Source organism: Rattus norvegicus, chromosome 10 (assembly GCF_036323735.1).
Source record: "Rattus norvegicus strain BN/NHsdMcwi chromosome 10, GRCr8, whole genome shotgun sequence".
NCBI lineage: Eukaryota > Metazoa > Chordata > Mammalia > Rodentia > Muridae > Rattus > Rattus norvegicus.
This window is the reverse complement of record NC_086028.1, coordinates 65,568,211-65,587,134: the sequence shown is the minus strand read 5'-3', so window position 1 is coordinate 65,587,134 and position 18,924 is coordinate 65,568,211. Positions and strand designations below refer to the sequence as shown.

Sequence of the window (18,924 nt, the reverse complement as noted above, 5' to 3'; positions counted from 1 at the left end):
ATCCTCCTCTTTTTTTTTTTTTTGGTTCTTTTTTTCGGAGCTGGGGACCGAACCCAGGGCCTTGCGCTTCCTAGGTAAGCGCTCTACCACTGAGCTAAATCCCCAGCCCCGAGATCCTCCTCTTTATACCTAGTAAGTGTTGGTATTATTATACTTTTGTGTGTGCACCTGGGTGCACATATATGCACCACATTTGTGCTCTACTTATCAAGGACAGAGGCTTTTCCTTCCTGAATGCAAGAAACATAGATCTTCTGATCTCCCAGAGCTGAAGTTACAGATGGTTTTGAGTCTCCATGTGTATGCTGGGACTCGAACCCAGGTCCTCTGCAAGAGCAGTAAGTGCTTTTAATCATTCAGCCATTTCTCCAACCTTTTCTTTTTTAAAAACTAGAGTCTCATATCTAGCTGAGAAGGGCCTTAGTCTCTCTCCAGGTGTTTGGAGAGCCACTGCCCTTAAAGCTTAGCCTCTCTTCTCCCTCCTTTTGTGCAGAGGATCAAACCCACAGCTCCCATATGCATGCAGAATCTATCAGCTAGGGACATCCCAAGGTCCTTACTTTTTTTAAATAGCACATAGTATCAGGTTAGTTCTCAGGGTAAGCAGAAGTACTTAGCCATGGAGGCCCTGCCTACATCACAACACTTGGGAAGGTAATGTAGAAGTCCTGCTAAGTTTCAGGCCTAGGATACATAATCAAGGTTAGACTGGGCCACAGCATAAGAGACCATGGCTCAAAAATAAATACAGTTAAGGTTAACCCGGTCTATATAGTGAGTTCCAGGCTATCCAAGCTATACGGAGACCCTGTCTAAATGAACGCACACGCACACGCATACACATAAAATAAACAAACGTACCGTCATCCTTCTGTTGTACATGAACAACCCTCTGGAAACTGGTACTCACTGCATTGTACACATCTAATGCAGCAGCTCTCTTTGCAATCTGTCGTTTCAGTAAATCTGGCAAACCACTCATTAGAAAATCACGCTTTGCTTTAAATTGTACATCACAATCCTGAGTTTGTCCGGATGAATCTTGACTTTGAAGAAAATTATTTGAAAAGTAAAAGCAAAAGTGATAAGCAACTGAAGGAATAAATTAACAACCTGAGTTTAATTCCCAGGATCTACAGCATGGAGGAGAGAATCAATTCTCACAAACTGTTTTCTAATCTCCATATGCAGGCCATGGCACATACGTACATGTAAATAAGTGAATTAATTAACATAATAAAAATAATACAAATAACCAGGTATAGTGGCACATGCCTTTAATCCCAGCATTCAGGAGGCAAAGGCAGGTGAATCTCTGTGACCCTGAGGCCAGCCTGGTCTAATAAGTAAGTTCCGGGGCAACAGAGCTACAGTGATAACATATTATCATATCTTAAAATAAGGTAAAATTAAATGAAAACGTAAATTATTTAGTACTAGTAAAGGGGCTCAGCAAGTAAAGGCACCAAGGCTCCTGATCCGAGTTCAATCCCAGGGCTGACACAGGGATAGGGGACACCATCTCTGCCTACACACACCCTTACCACAAGTAAGTAAGTAAATGCAAAGACAAGGAGGGATGACCTATCTAGACATGACACTTTAAACTGTTATCTTCAGACAGTGAGAAGGTTCAGTGGTAAAGGCACACAAGCCCGATAACCTGAGCTTATTACCACATAGAGGAAAGGACCAAGTCACAATTTTCCTTTGATATATGCCAAGATAGGCATATACATGCACAGACAGACAGACACACAATAAAAGTGAAATCTAAAAACTTTTCAAAATTAAGCATACCCAATAAATCAGCTGGTAAAATTCTTTTTTGCTTTATCTACTCATGTTCATAAATTAAATAACGACAAGCATGTATACATTAAACAAACAAACTGTCTTACTGGGCAGAGGTGGCACACGCCTTTAATCCCAAGAGGCAAAGGCAGGCAGATCTCTGAGTTAGAGGCTAGGCTGGTCTACAGAGTGAGTTCCAGGACAGCCAGGGCTATATTGAGAAACCCTTTCTGGAAAAGCCACCACCACCGTAGTAATTAATAATAATAATAATAATAATAATAATAATAATAATAGATAGTCTAAAAAAAAAAAAAGAATCAAAGTCACAACCAGGAAGTGGTAGTGTGTGCCTTTAACCTCAGCACTTGGGAGACAGAGTTTGAAGCCAGCCAGGGCTACACAGAGAAACTCTGTCTCAAACAAACAAACAAACAAACAAATAAACAAATAAATCAAAATTGAACCTGGGTAGGCAGTGGTGGCTCCAACCAGCACTTGGGAGGCAGAGGCAGAGAGGTTCCCAGACAGCCAGGGCTACAGAGACCAACCAAACCCAAAAGATTCAGAAAATAGGAGGTGTGCTTTTCTTCCACTACTACTACTAGGGGAAGATATAAAGGTAAAGATGTCTGGGGGAAGTTGTAGCTGAAGTTTAGGGGAAGAGGTACTACAGGTATAAATATGCATTTAGCATATATTATCTTATATATATTGCACACCTACAAATAGCTTTGGATATGTATAGGCAAATGCTCCCTCAATTTATCTACTGTACGCCTAGAAGTACCTGTAAGTCCAGTTACTGGGGATCTGAGGCTTTGTTCAACCTTTTCAAGCATCTATGTGGTTGTTGTACATACAGACACGCAGGTACAGACAATTGAAAAATTAAGGGGTTGGGGATTTAGCTCAGTGGTAGAGCGCTTGCCTAGGAAGCGCAAGGCCCTGGGTTCGGTCCCCAGCTCCAAAAAAAAAGAACCAAAAAAAAAAAAAAAAAAAAAAAAAAGAAAGAAACATTAAGATATGCATGTTGTCTGAATAAGAATGGTCCGCACAAAGCTCCTATATTTGAAGGCTTAGTTACCAGAGAGTGGAACTATTTGAAAGGATTAGGAGGTACAGCCTTACTAAAGAAGTTTGTTGCTGGGGTGGGCTTTGAGGTTTCAAAAGCCCATGCTAAGCTCAAAGTCTCTCTCTGCCTACAGGTCAATGCTCCAGCACCTCCAGCATGCTACCATGCTCCCACCATGTTGAGAATGAACTAAACTTCTAAAACTGTAAGCAAGCCTCCGGTTAAATGCTTCCTAAGAGTTACTCTGGTCATGGTGTCTCTTTACAGTAACAGAACAGTGACAAAAGACAATATTTAAACTTTTAAATAGGAGTAAGAATAGATATTCTAATAATAATCTGTTATGAAGGTTGGTGGCATTAATAAGGGAAAAATATATATATATATATATCTGCCTATACCTTTCTAGAGTAAAAAAATGTGCCCAGGCCTGTCCCTAAACCCAGTTAATTATGAAAAGATTCCATCAGCTATGGTGGCACAGGCATGTACTTAGGAGGCTGAAGATAAAAGTTAGCAAGACCCTGTCTCAAATAAATAAGTAAAGGGCTGGGATGTGGTTGAATGTCAGAGTGCTTACTAAGGCTCTCAGTTCAATTTCCAATACTAAGGAAAGCACACACACACACACACACACACACACACACACACACACAGAGATTTATCTCCTAAATCTTTCATGTATCATCTCCAACACCCTAGCTCTCATCTCCACTATCCCACACCTCAACTCCTACATCGACGTCAACTTCTTTTTCATCCCACTCTTTTAAACAAAGAAACAAACAAAAAACAGGGTCTTACGTATCCTGGTTGGCTTCAAATACCCTACACTGCTGAAGCTGATGGCCTTGAACCTCTGGTCCTCCTGCTCAATAAACGCAGGGCTAGAAATTAAACTTGGAGCTTCGTGCACATTAGAGATGTTCTAACACCCTCATCCTGCTCTTTATGCATCTAGTAGCTGGGTGTGGTGGCTCACAGCACTCAGGAGGCAGAGGCAGAATTCTGTTGAATTCAAGGTCAGCCTGGTCTACAAAGAGAGTCCAGGATAGCCAGGGCTCAATTACACAGAGAAACCCTGTCTCAAAAAACAAAACAAACACACACACACACACACACACACACACACACACACACACACACACACGCACCAGTAGGCATGTTAAACCTTGGCAGTCCAATCTCTTTACGTGATACGCATGCCTTTATCTCATCCATCCCTCTCCAGCTCTGGTGCTCAGGTCACACCAGCATTCGTTCTGTCATTGGTGCTTTAGCACATTCCTTACAGCCTCACTCGTCTGTTCAGATCTTCCCTCTGTTAGAACACCCCCCACCCCCATGAGCTGCTGCTTTTCCTTGAGAGTTCAGGTATCATTTTGTCAGTGAACTGATCAGACAAAAATCTCTTTAAATATAAATTAATAAAATTTTGTGCCCTTCCTCAGTACAATGTCAATTTTTCATTTGTTAAACCAGGTAATGTTACTTATAGACTATATTCCTTCTGGAGCCTACAAGACTCATGGTGCGATAGGTACTGTGTTTTCCTTAGGAGTCCTAGTGCCAAAAACAGTACCTGGTCACCAAAATATTTATCGAATGAGGATAATGAACAAAATTTGATGCTTTAGGGCAGGTTGTTTTTTCTTTTCTAATTATTCTGTTATTTTACGTGAAACAGCCAAAAAGTCTTAATAGAAATTGAAAGCCTTCAACAGCAGAACAAGCATTATTATTTTTTTTCTTTTATTGGATTTTTTTTTTTTTTTGGTTCTTTTTTTCGGAGCTGGGGACCGAACCCAGGGCCTTGCGCTTCCTAGGCAAGCGCTCTACCACGAGCTAAATCCCCAACCCCTTATTGGATATTTTTAATTTACATTTCAAATGTTATTCCCTTTCCCAGTTTCCCATCCATAAGTCCCCTATCCCCTTCCCCTCCTTCTACAGAGGTGTTCCCCTCCCTAACCACTCCCCCTTCCCACCCTGACATTCCCCTATACTGGGGGGGGTCCAGCCTTGGCAGGACCAAGGGCTTATCCTCCCACTGGTGCCCAACAAGGCTATTCACTGCTACATATGCAGCTGGAGCCATGAGTCTGTCCATGTGTACTCTTTGGCTAGTGGTTTAGTCCCTGAGAGCCCTGGTTGGTTGGCTGGCATTGTTGCTCTTACAGTACAAGCACTATTAATAGTATTTTTAAATGTCCTCAAGAGGCTGGGCAGATGATTCAAGAGAGGAAAGCACCTGCCCTGCAAGGGCAGAGACTGGAATTGGGATGCCAGCACCTACATTACCCACAGAAGGGCAATGCAGGAAGACCCTGCCACCTGCCTCTGGCCTCCATCTATATACACATGAGCACCTGCACATAAGTACACCAATACACATAAACACAGACACCACAGAGGCATATATACACACACCACACATATGTGAAAACAGGAATTCAAATGGCCATTGACATCTAATTAAACAAATAAATACTTGTGTTCCATAAAATATTCAAAGTTTAAATATTTATATTGGACTGACCTGCTTTCATCCAAATCAAAGGCAGAAATGGCTGTTCTTTTTGTCTTTTTGGTAAGAAATAAAGGAGCAATTTTCATTTTTCCTTAGAAAAAAAAATCAATACTTGGATTAGTATTAAGTGTTTAACATTTCAACTTATCTTCAGTTGTTTTCAAAATTATCTTTTAAAATTTTTAGAAATTTAACTTAATTATAGAAATGCTATATAACAATGTTTCATCAACTTCATAATATCCAAATCACCTGGGAAACTTTCATTTTTAACTACAGAGTCCTATAATGTATATCTCAAAATTTTGCTCAGAATGTCTAGGGAAATACCCAAAGATTTAAAATATTTTAATGTTAAAAATAAACAAACAAAACAGGGGCTAGAGAGAGGGCTCAGCAGTTAAGAATGCATAGAGCTCTTCCAACGCCCACATTGTAAGCTCACAAGATTCTGCAATTGCAGCTCCAGGGAAAGAATTCCTCTTCTGGCCTCTTTGGCAAACACATTAAGCAAGCAAGCACACATGGTAAAAATACACATAAAACTAGGCAAGGTGGTGCACATCTTTAATCTCAGCACTTGCAGGCCCACATAGTGAGTTCCAAGAGAGCTAGAGTTCTACAGTGAGACCCTGTTTCAATAAATAAATAGTGAAAAAACAACAACAACAAAACCCCGGGACTGCAGTGATGCCTTCGTGGGCAAAGCCTGACAGACAACCTGGGTTTTATTCCTGAAGTTCGTAAGCTACCAGGTGGAAGGTAAAGATCCACACGCATGGGAACACAAATCAAGCAATTAATAAACAGATGTTTTATTGAGCACAGAAAAACCTGAAAGACTAAATTTGGAAGCTGCTAAGTATATACACACAGAAGTACAATAATTTAAAATATGTGTCCCCCCCCCAAAAAAAACAAAAAATAAGCAAGTTTTTCTTTGAAAAACTTGATCAAAATTTCACTTATCAAAATGGAAATAATTAGGCAGGCAAGGTGGCACACACCTATAATCCCAACACTCAAAGGTAGAACAGGAAAATGAGGTGTTATATAGTTAAGTAGTCACCCTGTAGTGATAGGAGATCCTGACCCACAAAATAAAGCAGAGAGCGGGGTGGTCGTGGTGCTCAGAAGACAGAAGTAGGCAGGTGTCTGAGTTTGAGGCCAGCCTGGTCTACAGAGTGAGTTCCAGGACAGCCAGTGTCTCAAAAAAAAAAAAAAAAAAAAAAAAAAAAAAAATCAAAACCAAAGCTAGGCATGATGGTACATGCCTTTAACTCCAGCACTCCATAGGCAAAGACAGGCAGATCTCTGTAGCCAGTTCCAGGCCAGGAATACACAGTGCAGGCCTACCTCAAAAAAAAAACAAAAAACAAAAAACAAAAAACAAAAAACAAAAAAACAAATACCTAAAATTTATGATTTATGGGATAAGACACCAGAATCGATTGCCCCCTAACATTCTACTATTCATAAAACAGTATTAAATCCAATTACCAGGAACTTTTTTAGAAGACTTGTTAAGTTTTTTTCCTAGTACATCATTCAAATTCTGAAGTTTCTTCTGATTTTTCTCTGGTTGTCTTATAGAAGTTGGATTTGAATCTATTAATATTACAGAGTCCTAAAACAAAAATACGAGAAAAAAACAAAAACACTTTAAAATGGTATTTTCTATTACTCTTAGTAAATCCTAATTACCCCAGTGAATGCCTAAGCCTAAGATAGTTCTGAACTAAGCTGTTTTCACATGTACATGTACCTAATAACACACACTGTGGCTACAACTTTTATAGAGGTGTAACAGTGAAAATGAAGGAATTTCCTTTTTCTTCATAATTTCACAAAAGATTCTTACTACAGATGTTTGTAATTTCAGCATATAGCCTGCTTGCTTTGTCTCTCTCTCTCTCTTCTTTACTTTCTTTCTGTGAGACAAATGGTCTCAGTGTATAGCCCTGGCTATCCTGGAATTTGTTCTGTAGACCAGGCTGGCCTCAAACTTAAAGACATCTGCCTGCTTCTGTCTAAGGTGCTTAGATTAAAGGCATGGATCGCCATGCCCAGCTTCTTTCCTTATTAACTGAAGAATCTTCACCTTTTCTCCTACTTTTCTCTTGTGTACCCAAATTGCCAGCATTACTGTTCTCATTCTACGATGCCATTATTGAGCAAGAAAAGGATGTTTGAAGGCAAGCACTGTCAATGCTGCCTCGGCTGTCCGGATGTCTGAAGTGGCTCCTAAAGAGTAGATGTTGAGTAAAGCATGGACCCACTGAAAAGGGTAACGGATCTCTGGGAAGGGTGGGCTTGTAGCTGTGTGGTAACCGTCTTCCACATTACATCACACAACATTTTATGAACTGTCCAGAACAGGCAAATCTGTAGAAATAGAACACAGATAAGCAATCCTCACAGTGAGATGGGAGGATGCGGAAGCGACAGCAAGAAGAAAGGTGTCTTCTGTGGAGATGACAGTAATGTTCCAAACTGGCGTGTGGCACATACTCACAATCCCAGCTGAGGCGAAAGGATGGGGAATCTGAGGGACCCTGGGCTACAAGACGATTTTTCAAAAATGAGAGACTTTTCTAAAATTCGCTATAGAAGTACAACTCTGAATATATTCAAAGACACTGAACTGCATATTTTTTAAAGACAAGGTATCATGTAGACCATGCTGTGTATGAACCTATCACATAGCCTGAGAATCACTTGAATTTCTAATCCCTTTACCTTCCTAGTGCTAAGTAAGATCTAGATATGCAGCACAATGCCTTAGGTTTTGAATTGTACACTTACATGGCCAACTGTACAGCATGTGAATTATATCTCAATAAAACTAATTTTAAATATAAGAGGTTGTAACTTTTAACAGGATAGTAAAAGTTAAGTAGAGGACAATAGTTGGAATGTTAATTTCAAAGTCTGATAATAAAGTGAAAAGTGAGCCATCTGGGAAGAAATGATTCCGTGTGCCTATGGTAAAGAACTGCCTGACGAGTGAGAATAGCTTCAGTTTACAAGATACCTTGAAGGACCCGAGACTCACTATATCCTGAAAGCCAAATGCTCTTGAAGCAGAATGTCTACCACGTCCACGTCCACAGGCTGTCACATGTGACCTTATGCCTTTCTAAAGGTTTCCTTTTCCCACTCCTTTTAACAAGAAAAACTAGCAACTGGATCGGTAGACATCTGAATACTTACATCTGTTTCTGGTGATTTCTCTCTTTCAAGACGAGTCTGGTGCCGAGAGGACCGCCTCAAGGGCACCACGGTTTCTTCAGCCTTGGATCCACTGACCTGGAATGCTTTTGCTCTCTCAATCAGTTGTTTTGCTTTTGATATCTTTTTTGAAGTATTGTTTGCCTAGGCAAAAATTTGGAATATTAATTGAGATCACAGCAAGAACTTCATATTTAATAACAGCAGAAAATAGAAATATATAATAGAAAAGTATTATTTATATCACATTAATAGTCAACCAAGAAAAGATCATTCAGATCTTACCAGGGAACCCAAATGCAGATTCAGTGATAATTACTTTGCCTAATTGTCCCTATAAGTGTATCTGAATGTTTATAAAATGCCCAGGATGGTTCTGTGTGAGAATCTAAGTTTAAAACCCCAGAACTGGCTAGGCCATGGTGGCTACACTGTTAGTCCCAACTTGAGGCAGAAGCAGAGAGGCAGAGGCAACAGAGAGGAAGAAAGGCAGAAAGGCAGGGGCAGAGGCAATCTCTGTGAGTTCAAAGACAACCTGATCTACAGAGTGAGTTCCAGGACATCTAAGGCTACACAGAGAAACCCTGTCTCGAAAAAACAATCAATCAATACCTATAAATGAATGAATAAAACAAAGCCCCAGAACCAGCTGGGCACAGTGGCCCATGCCATTAATCCCAGCACTGGGAGGCAGAGGCAGGTGGATATCTGTGAGTTTGAAGATAGCCTGGTCTACATAGTGTGACCCTGTCACAAAAAACAAACAAACAAACAAACAAACAAACAAACAACAACAACAACAAAAAACCAAAAACCAAGCAACAACAAAAAGGAAATAGTCCATCCAAGAACTTATGTAAAGCCAGGCGTGATAGCTGCTAGATAGCAAACTGTAATCCCAGTGTTCTTACGGTGATATGGAATGATTCACAAGCTGGCTAGCCTAGACCATGCAGTGCAAATGAAATATCTTACAAGAAATAAAATAGAAGGCAAAGACCAATACCTCAGTGTGTTGTTGCATACTGCTATGAATGCACGTGAGTACTATACATACATGCAAACACATAATACACAGATTAACAAAACAAAAAACTCAAAAGAAGATCTATAATTTACACTAGAATTGGTATTGTTTTCCTACCACCTTGATGGCAGTCTAGTCTTTTATTTTAGCCAACAAATTTAGGTAAAGTATAAGGCTCTCATTTATATAACATAAATATATAGTACATGTACATTGCCTTTATAGAAAGGACGAAGACATGACAAGAAAGAAAGAGTTAAGAATAAAGCTGGGGGCTGCGTGTGGTAGCACACACCTATAAGCCCAGTTCTCAGGAGCCAGAGGCAAGTAGATCTCTGTGAGTTTGAAGCCAGTCTCATCTGTCTGCATAGTGAGACCCTGTCTCATAAAGGATAAAGAACGTATAGGAAGGGGCTGGAGAGAAGGCTCGGTAGTTAAGAACACTGGCAGCTCTTCTAAGAGGAACAGGGAATAAATGGCATAGGTCCCAATTAATGGACTTAGGACACATGGGACTCTTCTATGACAAGACTTCCAGTAACTACTGCCAGTCCTTTAAGAGAACAGTATCGCCTTCAGGACTCCAGCACTCTTATTACCTTGTTCTTCTGAGAAGTGAGCTCTTCCTTAGTTCTTTCAGATTTCTTAGAACTTTTCTTGGATTTTTTTGGAGTGCTAATTCTAGTGAATTTCATTCTGGAAAAAAATGACATTTATAAACATTTTCATAATAATGTACAAGAATCTTAAATATAAAAATAAACCAGTTGTTATTGCAATTTAAACAAACTGCAAAAACAATTCTCTTCGTTTTGATTCAACAGTAAGCTAAATTTTATTATTTCTAGTACTAGGGATGGAGCACAGGGTCCTGTACATACTAAGCAACCATTCTACTACTGCCAAGTTACATTGCAGCCCCAAGGTTTACCATTTATTATTTCATTTAAAACTAGTAAACCAGGGTTGGGGATTTGGCTCAGTGGTAGAGCGCTTGCCTAGCAAGTGCAAGGCCCTGGGTTCGGTCCCCAGCTCTGAAAAAAACTAGTAAACCTGGCTGTCGGCTCTTCCAGAGGTCCTGAGTTCAGGTCCCAGCAACCACATGGTGACCCACAACCATATATAATGAGAACTGATGCCCTCTTCTGACATGCATATATATATATGCAGAACACTGTGTATATAATAAATAAATAGATCTTTAAAAATAGTAAACCTAATCAACACATTTTGAGGAGCCCTCTCTGCTGTAGAGAGCTTACTTTTCAATAAAATCTTGCTTGTTAGCAAGCAAAAACAATAGCCTTACCAGGTGTGGTGACACACACTCACAATTCAAGCATTTAGGAACCAGACAAAAGGTCACTAATGAATTCAAGGCCAGCCTTAGCTCTATAGCAAGTTCCAGACCATCCAAGAGAGACCCTGTCTCAAAAAAACAAAGAGGGATGGAGGAAAGAAAGGAGAATGAAAGGGACAGAGAAAGGAGAGAGAAAAGCAAAGAGAAGAAAATGAGCCTGCCTAGTATTAGCCCCACTCAGCATAGCAAAAACAGAAATAAAAAGAGAATAATACACCTTGAAGAATATTAAAACTTGTCCCCAATCGCTGTAACATTAGGCAAGGCCAGTGCGCCAGAACTCCTCGTCTACTGGTCAGTTTACCTAAGGAGTAACACTCAGCTGGCTGTGCTGGTGCTTGTCTTTAATTCCAGCACCCTGACCGCAAAGGCATGGGATCAATTTGAGTTGGACAGAGAGTTCCAGGACAGCCAGAGGTACACAGAGACACCCTGCTTCAAAACAGTAATAAAAAATGTTAGGATTTATTTTTAATATCATATTTGATGAATTCATACCTGAGGACTATTTCTCCAAGGATTATCAATTATGACAAATAAGAGTTTAGAATTCAACTGAAATCTATCTGCAAATCTTCTGAAATGGACTTTAAATTAGCTATATTGTGGTGATACACACCAGGAATCCCAGCACTTGGAAGAGGATTTGAGTCCTAGACTAATTTTGTATATAGCAAGAACATGTCTGAATAGACATTAAAGTTGTGTGCAATGACTCACACAAGATATCCCAGCACTCAGGAAGCTGGAGCAGAACGATTGCTATAAGTTTGAAAACATTCTATGCTACATAGTGAGTTCTAGGCCAGCCTGGGCTACAGAGTACAACCCTATCTCAAAACAAAAGCCAGGTTTGGTAGCTCAGGTCTGTCATCCCAGCTACTTGGGAAGAGTACAGAGAGGGATAATGTGTTTAAGGTCTGGTGGAAAATCAGAACCACTCTCAGTAACCTATGAACTTTGCCTCAAAATGAAAAGAGGATATGGATGTGGTTCAGTGATAGACCATTTGCCTAACCTATGAGAGCCAATCCTCAGAGCTGTATACACATAAAAAATTATTTACAAATAAATTGTATTCTAGAAAATAAATGAACTCTGCAGTGCTTGAAGAATTTTCCTTCCCAATTAATAATACATGTAGAATGCTCCAACTTGAGAAAACAAAATTTTACCTAATGGGGCTCTCGGAATCAGAGGATATTATTATTAATTCTGCTGTATACAGGCTGGGCTTTTCTGATATTCTGGCTGCTTTTGGAGTGGAAGCCTTCACTGGATCAGTGTCCTGGGCATCCTCAGACTCAGTACCTCCCAGGGTGACCGTGGTAGGTGTACTGCTACCTCTCAGAGATCTCCTGGTTGGTTTGGGTGTGGAGACATTCACCAGCCCGCTTCCAGGCTCAGCTTTGCCGTGTGTGACCATATCCCTGGTTGGTGTGCTGCCTCTTCTTGATTTATTTCTGTCACACAGAGACGGTTTTACAGAGTCACGTGCCGTATCCTCAGAAACAAGATTTTCACTGTTGAGTAATGCACTGCTTTTGAAAACTTCTGATTTCTGTCTTACACTCCTCCGTAGGGTATTTTGATCTTGATTATCTTTTAAGGAAAAGGCTGTTTTTTCCTTTTGCATGTTTTCTTCTCTGTTTCCAGCTGCGGTGGTCCGAGTTTTCTTACCCTTTTTATTTGGCCTTTTACTTTTCTCCTTAGGAAAACCTCCTCTATCAGCGTGTGCCTGTGAACAGTCTTGATTTGAAACTCTTTGAATATTAGGATTTTCTATGATTTTTTCAGAATTGCTATCTCCTTCATTGACAGATTTTTCACTTGGATCTTTCTGCTTCTCCAAAGGTTTCTTGAGTCCATTTCTGAGCGTTTCCGACGGTGGCTGCCTGAATGCTCTCATGAACTGCTGTCTTTCTTCCATGCTGCACTTTGGTACTGAAGCCTCAGAGCTCCAAGCTTCCAGCACAGCCAGTTCCAATTGGCCCTCCTGGACCACAACATTAGATTTCCTTTTCTGAACTGTCTGCTCATTTTCTGGATCAGAGAAACTATTCTCCAGCTCAAGCTGTTTCTGTTTCAAGAAGATTGGGGGTATTTTCCTTTTCTTTTTAGGGGGAGTAGGATGAACTTGTGCAAGAACAGTAACTGTCTTAAGGTGTAGGTGTGGAGATGGTTCACAGCTTTCTGGTTCACCTTCAGAACCACTTTTGATAGCCTCGCTGGGCCCCGAAGGAACGCAGGCTGGTCCTGCCAGGTCAGGTATGTCTTCCACTTTAGCTGTCTTGTGACTTTTTAAAAATTCCTCATAGGAAACAGTAATTGTGCTCTCGTTTAAATCAGCTATTTTAGTCGCATGAGCCCTGGAGTCTACATGATGTGCAGTCCTGTTTTCATCAGTTAGGGAAGCTTTAGTCAGCCTGCTGTCTTTGCCACCTTCCCCTGGCAGACTTATTTCATCTGCTACGAGTACACTTTCAGACTGGTCCGTCCCCTGGCTATGCTTCCTTTTCCTCAATGTCTTTCCATCATTTTTTGTGGTGCCTTGTTTAGGATTTACTTTCTTAGAGTTTTTTTTGGAGGTCATAGTATTTGACTGGTTTCTGCTGTCTTCTTGAATACTTTCTGCAAGAGCTTCCACATGTTTCTTGTAAAGGAAAACAGAAGTACTGTTTTCCACAAAATCACTTAAACCACAGTCCTCCTTACTATCATCATTACTAATTTCAACTGGAGACTCATTCTCAATTTTGACATCATTCAGTTGATGGGATAAACTAACTCTCTTTCTTTTCTTCTTAGATTCTCTATTTGAGAACACTTCCAATGGTATCTTACAGTCTTTGCTGTTGCCAACAAGCAATGGGGGAGATGGCTTTAACTTGCACTCCTTTGTAGATTGTAGCTTCTCAGTTGTGGGTGAGGTCTTTCTAAAATAATGTAGAATATTATTGGGTTTCGATGGAGAGAAAACCTTGTCTTCAGTCTTCCCTATTGGTGATAAATATTTGGTAATTGTTTCGCAGGAAGAGCTGTCATCATCTTTTCTCCGCTTTCTGCATGGCTAGCAATTTAAGGGGGAAAAAGCCACAATTTATTTCAAGTAAAACAATATGAAATATGAGCTGTAAACACAGATTTAACAGTTTAAACTGGGTAGAAAAACTACAGAAGGCTACGTTGTGTATACATGTGAGGTGTGTGTGATACACTCCAGCATACATGTATGTGAGGATGCATGCAGAGGCTGGCAGAGAATGTCAGGTATCCTGTAATGTCACTTCAGCCTTATTCCCTTAAGACAAGTCCCTAATTACACCTGGAGCTAGGCTGGTGGCCAGCAGGTCTCAGCAACCCTCCTGGTTTTGCTTCCCCACAATCCCAGGGATAAAAGCCATACCTGACCTTTGCTAGGGATTTTAACTCAGGTCATTAAACTTGTACATGAAGTATTCTTGCCCACTAAGCTATCTCCTAGCAGAGAGGGCTACTTTTACAGATGTCTAGGAATTCGAGGCCAGCCTGGTCTACATAGCAAGCTCTAGGCCAGTAAATATAGTGAGTCTCTGGCTTTAAAAAAAAAAAGGGGGGGGGTTGGGGATTTAGCTCAGCGGTAGAGCGCTTGCCTAGCAAGCACAAGGCCCTGGGTTCGGTCCCCAGCTCCGAAAAAAAGAAAAAAAAAAAAAGCTTATATTCGAACAAAGCTAAACTCACAAGAAAACATAAATTCCTACTGTCTTCTATTTTATTTTACTTTATTTATTTCATTTATTTCTATACTTTTGAGACAGAACCCTTCTATGTATATCTGGCTGTCCTGAAATTCACTATATAGACCAGGCTGTCCTCAAACTTGGAGATCTGCCTCCCAAATGGTGAGACTAAAGGTTTACCTGTATTCACAACCTTAAAAGTGCACCATATACCTCACAGACGCCATAATACATAAAAGTATGTGGAAGCTAATGCAAGGTAGGGAACCTACCAACAACCCCTTCTGCTTTACTTTTTTGGTTAAAAATATACATATCATTCTAAGTATCTCTAAGAAATAGTAATTTACTTAAGAAGCCCTGGATGCTAAAATATTATTCTACTAGAACTCATGGTAAAAAGATAATCAAAGAACATTTGCCACGAGTCTACCATTTTAATTTTTACCATAATCCACTGCCTACCTCCTGCACTAGCCATCACCCTCACAGAATCAAGGTGGTTATGACACTAAGGATAGTCATGTTTATGTTAATCACTTTCAGTCAGCAATGATACTTGCACTCAGTCATGTTAAGCAGAGATTATCATGAGCCCAAGTATAGCTGATGATACTCAGCAAGACACTGGCTGCTAGGAGAGAGCATAAGGCTCAAAATAGGAAATCATGAACCCCAGGAGATACTATCAAAAACAAACGTCCTCTTCATCGTAGTAACTAAGGTTGGGGAGAATAACTGCCTAGGCATGTACACAACCCCAGATTTGATGCCCACCAGGCATGGTGGACACCTGCAGTCCCAGCACTGAGGAGATAGCCTTAGGAGGATCAGAAGGTCAAGGTGAACTTAGTGAGTTTGAGGCCGGGCTACATGATATACTATTTGGGGGAAAATGAAGAAAGCCCCAAAACCCTCATGTCATAATATGGATCAACACATACATTCAATGCTGTTCTCTGTGGCTCTAGAGCAAAACTGGTGAATACTGAATCTGACTAGGGCTCATCGAGCTGCTGGTTCACTAACAACAGTGATCCCATTTTTTTTTTCTTTTTTCTTTTTTCTTCAGAGCTGGGGACCGAACCCAGGGCCTTGCGCTTGCTACCACTGAGCTAAATCCCCAACCCCTCCCATTTTTGATTGTACATGTATCTTACAAAGGTTTAATGGGTTTACAGGTGATATGAATTGTGAAACATGTGGGGTAGCACAGGGAAAATTAACTTGCCTTATTTCCTGTGGTCTACATTTGTTTTCTTGACTATGTGTAAATGGTATGAATCAGCCTTGCTACTACACTAAGAAAATATCTTACTGTTCTGAATTTACCAGATTAGAATTTCTAAGCCGGTTCTTAGAAGGACATTATTTCTCATTTCATTTCTATGTGTACTGTAGGCTTAAGTATAAACAAAGGCGGGCATGGTGACTCATTTCTATAGTCCTGGTACCCTGGAAGGTGAGGCAGGAGGACTACAATGAACCTAGGTTGTACTCCTGGATTACAGGATGAGAGCTCAAACAAGTCTAAATAATATACTTATAAAGACCTGTAAACCTGGTCTAGAAATTCACTAAATTAAGCAAATATGTTGTGGTGGTGGTTCGAATAAGAATGGCTCCCATAGGCTCATATATTGAATTATTGGTTTTTGGGGTTTTTGTTGTTGTTGTTTTGTTCTTTGAGACAGTTTCTCTGTGTAGCCCCAGCTGTCCTGGAACTCTCCGTAGACCAGGTTGGCCTCAAATTAAGAGATTCACTGGCCTTCTCATCCCACAAGTTGTCCTCTGATCTTCATACATATGCTGACCCCTGCACACACAATAAATTAAATGTAACAAAATAATTTTATGGGGTAAAAAGAATTTGTAAGGGGTAAAAATAACACTCAAAATAACGGGCAGGGGTAAGAAAGGATAGTGGGACAAACAGACCATTTAGACAAATGAGGTTAAAATTAAATATGTTGAAATAATAAGTGAATTAAAATGAATTATTATCATCTATAAAGCTTTGAGACGGTATCAGAGGCACCACACGACAGACACTCATGTAGGATCTAAGTTCAAGTACCAGCCGACATCTACTGGTATGGAAATCTTAAGCAAATTACTTTTTTAAAAAAATATATACTCAAGTTAATAAAGATTATATATATGTATATATACATATATACACATATGTATACACACATATATATGTATACATATAAGATATACATATATATATATCTTGATCAACTAGGTGTGAATGATGCATGCCTGTGATCCCAGAACAAGCAAGCTAAGGTAGGTAGATGATGAATTTGAGATCAGCCTGGCCGTGCTACACAGTAAATAATGTAAGTATTCTGTAGTTGAAAAAAGTTACTTGATTATAAAAATTATCAGAATCTGAGCTGGAGAGATGGCTCAGAGGTTAAGAGCACTGACTGCTCTTCCAGAGGTCCTGGGTTCAATTCCTAGCAACCACATGGTGGCTCACAACCATCTGTAATGAGATCTGTTGCCCTCTTCTGGTGTGTCTGAAGACGGCTACAGTGTACTCATATAAATAAACGAATCTTTAAAAGTCAGAATGTAAGTGAATACACATCTTAACTCACTTTAAGGGCACCAGAACACATCAAATGCTAGCCCGAGCTATAGTGTATAAACCATAGCAGCTATGAAGAGGCACAAGCCTGTAATGGTGACAGGAGAAAAAGTAGGTCAGGGATGTACTTTAAGATCCTAAAAATTACTTCTAAATGGCATAGAATATCGTTATGGTTGCTTAGTGTGTTTTTCTTTCTTTCTCAGAATCCCAGGGCTTCCTACCTTAAGCACTGTCCTAGTTTTGAGTATTCTCTAAAACGTGGTAAATACTGAACACCTAACATGCCACAGAGACTCTTAACCACATTACATTAAGTTCTGCAGTCACAAGAAACTGTCATAAGTTTCTTACTTGATTCCATTAAGTGACATTCTAAATGGAATTCCTAGGACAGGTATATTTATATTTGTAGGGAATAGCTGAACTTAAAGCTTCATCTTTTTCGCCGTTCTGTAACCCGACATCATCACGAACAAAGAAAGTGGCCCTGAAATCCTTGGTGACATGCTATTCCAAACGAACGTTTCAGGACCTGGGAACTGTGATTTTTCAAATTCTGACTTAACAGCGAGCCCGAAAATATCTTAAAATTCCAACGCTTTTGAAAGAGCTTTAAAAGTCACACCGAGGCAACTATCCCACATACAATTTTAACTGTAGGTCATCGTGTTCCTCCTTTCTCGTCCCAGAAGCAAGGACTCCCGCCAGCCCCATACCACAATTCCCAAACACGGGCAGAAAGGAACTTGACAGATACCTCAATCTCGCAGTCCTTAACAGGAGGGGGTGCTGCAGCCGCCGCCATGGTCAGGACCCCCACCATGATCCCTGCCACCTAGAACCCGAGCTCCTAGGACCTCCAGCGGTCCGGCTCAACCTGGCTGGAGGCCATAGGGGCGGCAAGTCCAGTGGGAGCTGGCTGCGAACCGCGGAGCCCGTTTCGGGTCTCTTAGAGACCACCGGCCGGAGCCGAGTGTGAGGTTGGGCCCAGGGTGGTCGAGCCAGGCTCAGACAGAGATGTCGGGAAAGCCCGGGCACAGGCCCCAAGGAGGCGGCCGGACAATACACAATGCCTCCCCAGCCTGATGCTCCAGGCTAAGAGCTCGAGCCCCAGGCCGCACTGGAAGCCGCACACCGAACGCAGGTCAAACAGTGGGGCTTCGGCGGGAGTTCTTGTCAATTGGGTTTTCGCGCCGTCCGGCACGCAAGGGGCGGAGCCTACGACCGCTATTGGAGGCTGCGCAGACGGTGAGCCGCGAAGGCCAAACTACTTCTTTTGGCGAATCTGCGCGCTATAGCACCAGTTCTAGCTTAGAAATCTAGTTGAATTTTAGGGATTCGCATTTCGATGTTACAGTTTGACAATTGAAAACGTGTTTTGTCTAAGGTTACCTAATCATTTGGTGGCCCAACTAAAACTTAGACTTTAGCCATTCTTAAATTATGTTTTTGAAGCCAGGAAGTGTTTGTGAATTGGGGATGAAGAAGCATATATCTCTAAGTTTGAGGCCAGCCTACACAGAAAGTTCCACTTCAGCCAAGAGACTCTGTCTTATAGATAGATGATTAGATAGATAGATAGATAG

General features: G+C 40.8%; 1 protein-coding gene across 4 annotated transcripts in view; it reads right to left on the bottom strand.

Annotated features, from left to right (window-relative positions):
* Atad5 (ATPase family, AAA domain containing 5) overlaps positions 1-18,566 on the bottom strand; it is a 47,811-nt gene extending 29,245 nt beyond the window's left edge. For 2 of the 4 annotated variants that reach the window (XM_220750.11, XM_039087647.2), the window contains exons 1-7: positions 18,096-18,565; positions 12,193-14,087; positions 10,257-10,353; positions 8,613-8,774; positions 6,900-7,026; positions 5,409-5,490; positions 862-1,046 (exon numbers count right to left, since the gene is read on the bottom strand). In XM_220750.11, coding sequence (XP_220750.6) covers positions 862-1,046; positions 5,409-5,490; positions 6,900-7,026; positions 8,613-8,774; positions 10,257-10,353; positions 12,193-14,087; positions 18,096-18,161 — 2,614 coding nt within the window. In that variant the 5' untranslated portion in view covers positions 18,162-18,565. Of the gene's footprint in view, positions 1-861; positions 1,047-5,408; positions 5,491-6,899; positions 7,027-8,612; positions 8,775-10,256; positions 10,354-12,192; positions 14,088-18,095 lie in introns of all 4 variants that reach the window. The other 2 variants (XR_010055697.1, XM_006246963.5) reach the window with 2 other exon arrangements.
* Positions 18,567-18,924: the final 358 nt, after the last annotated feature.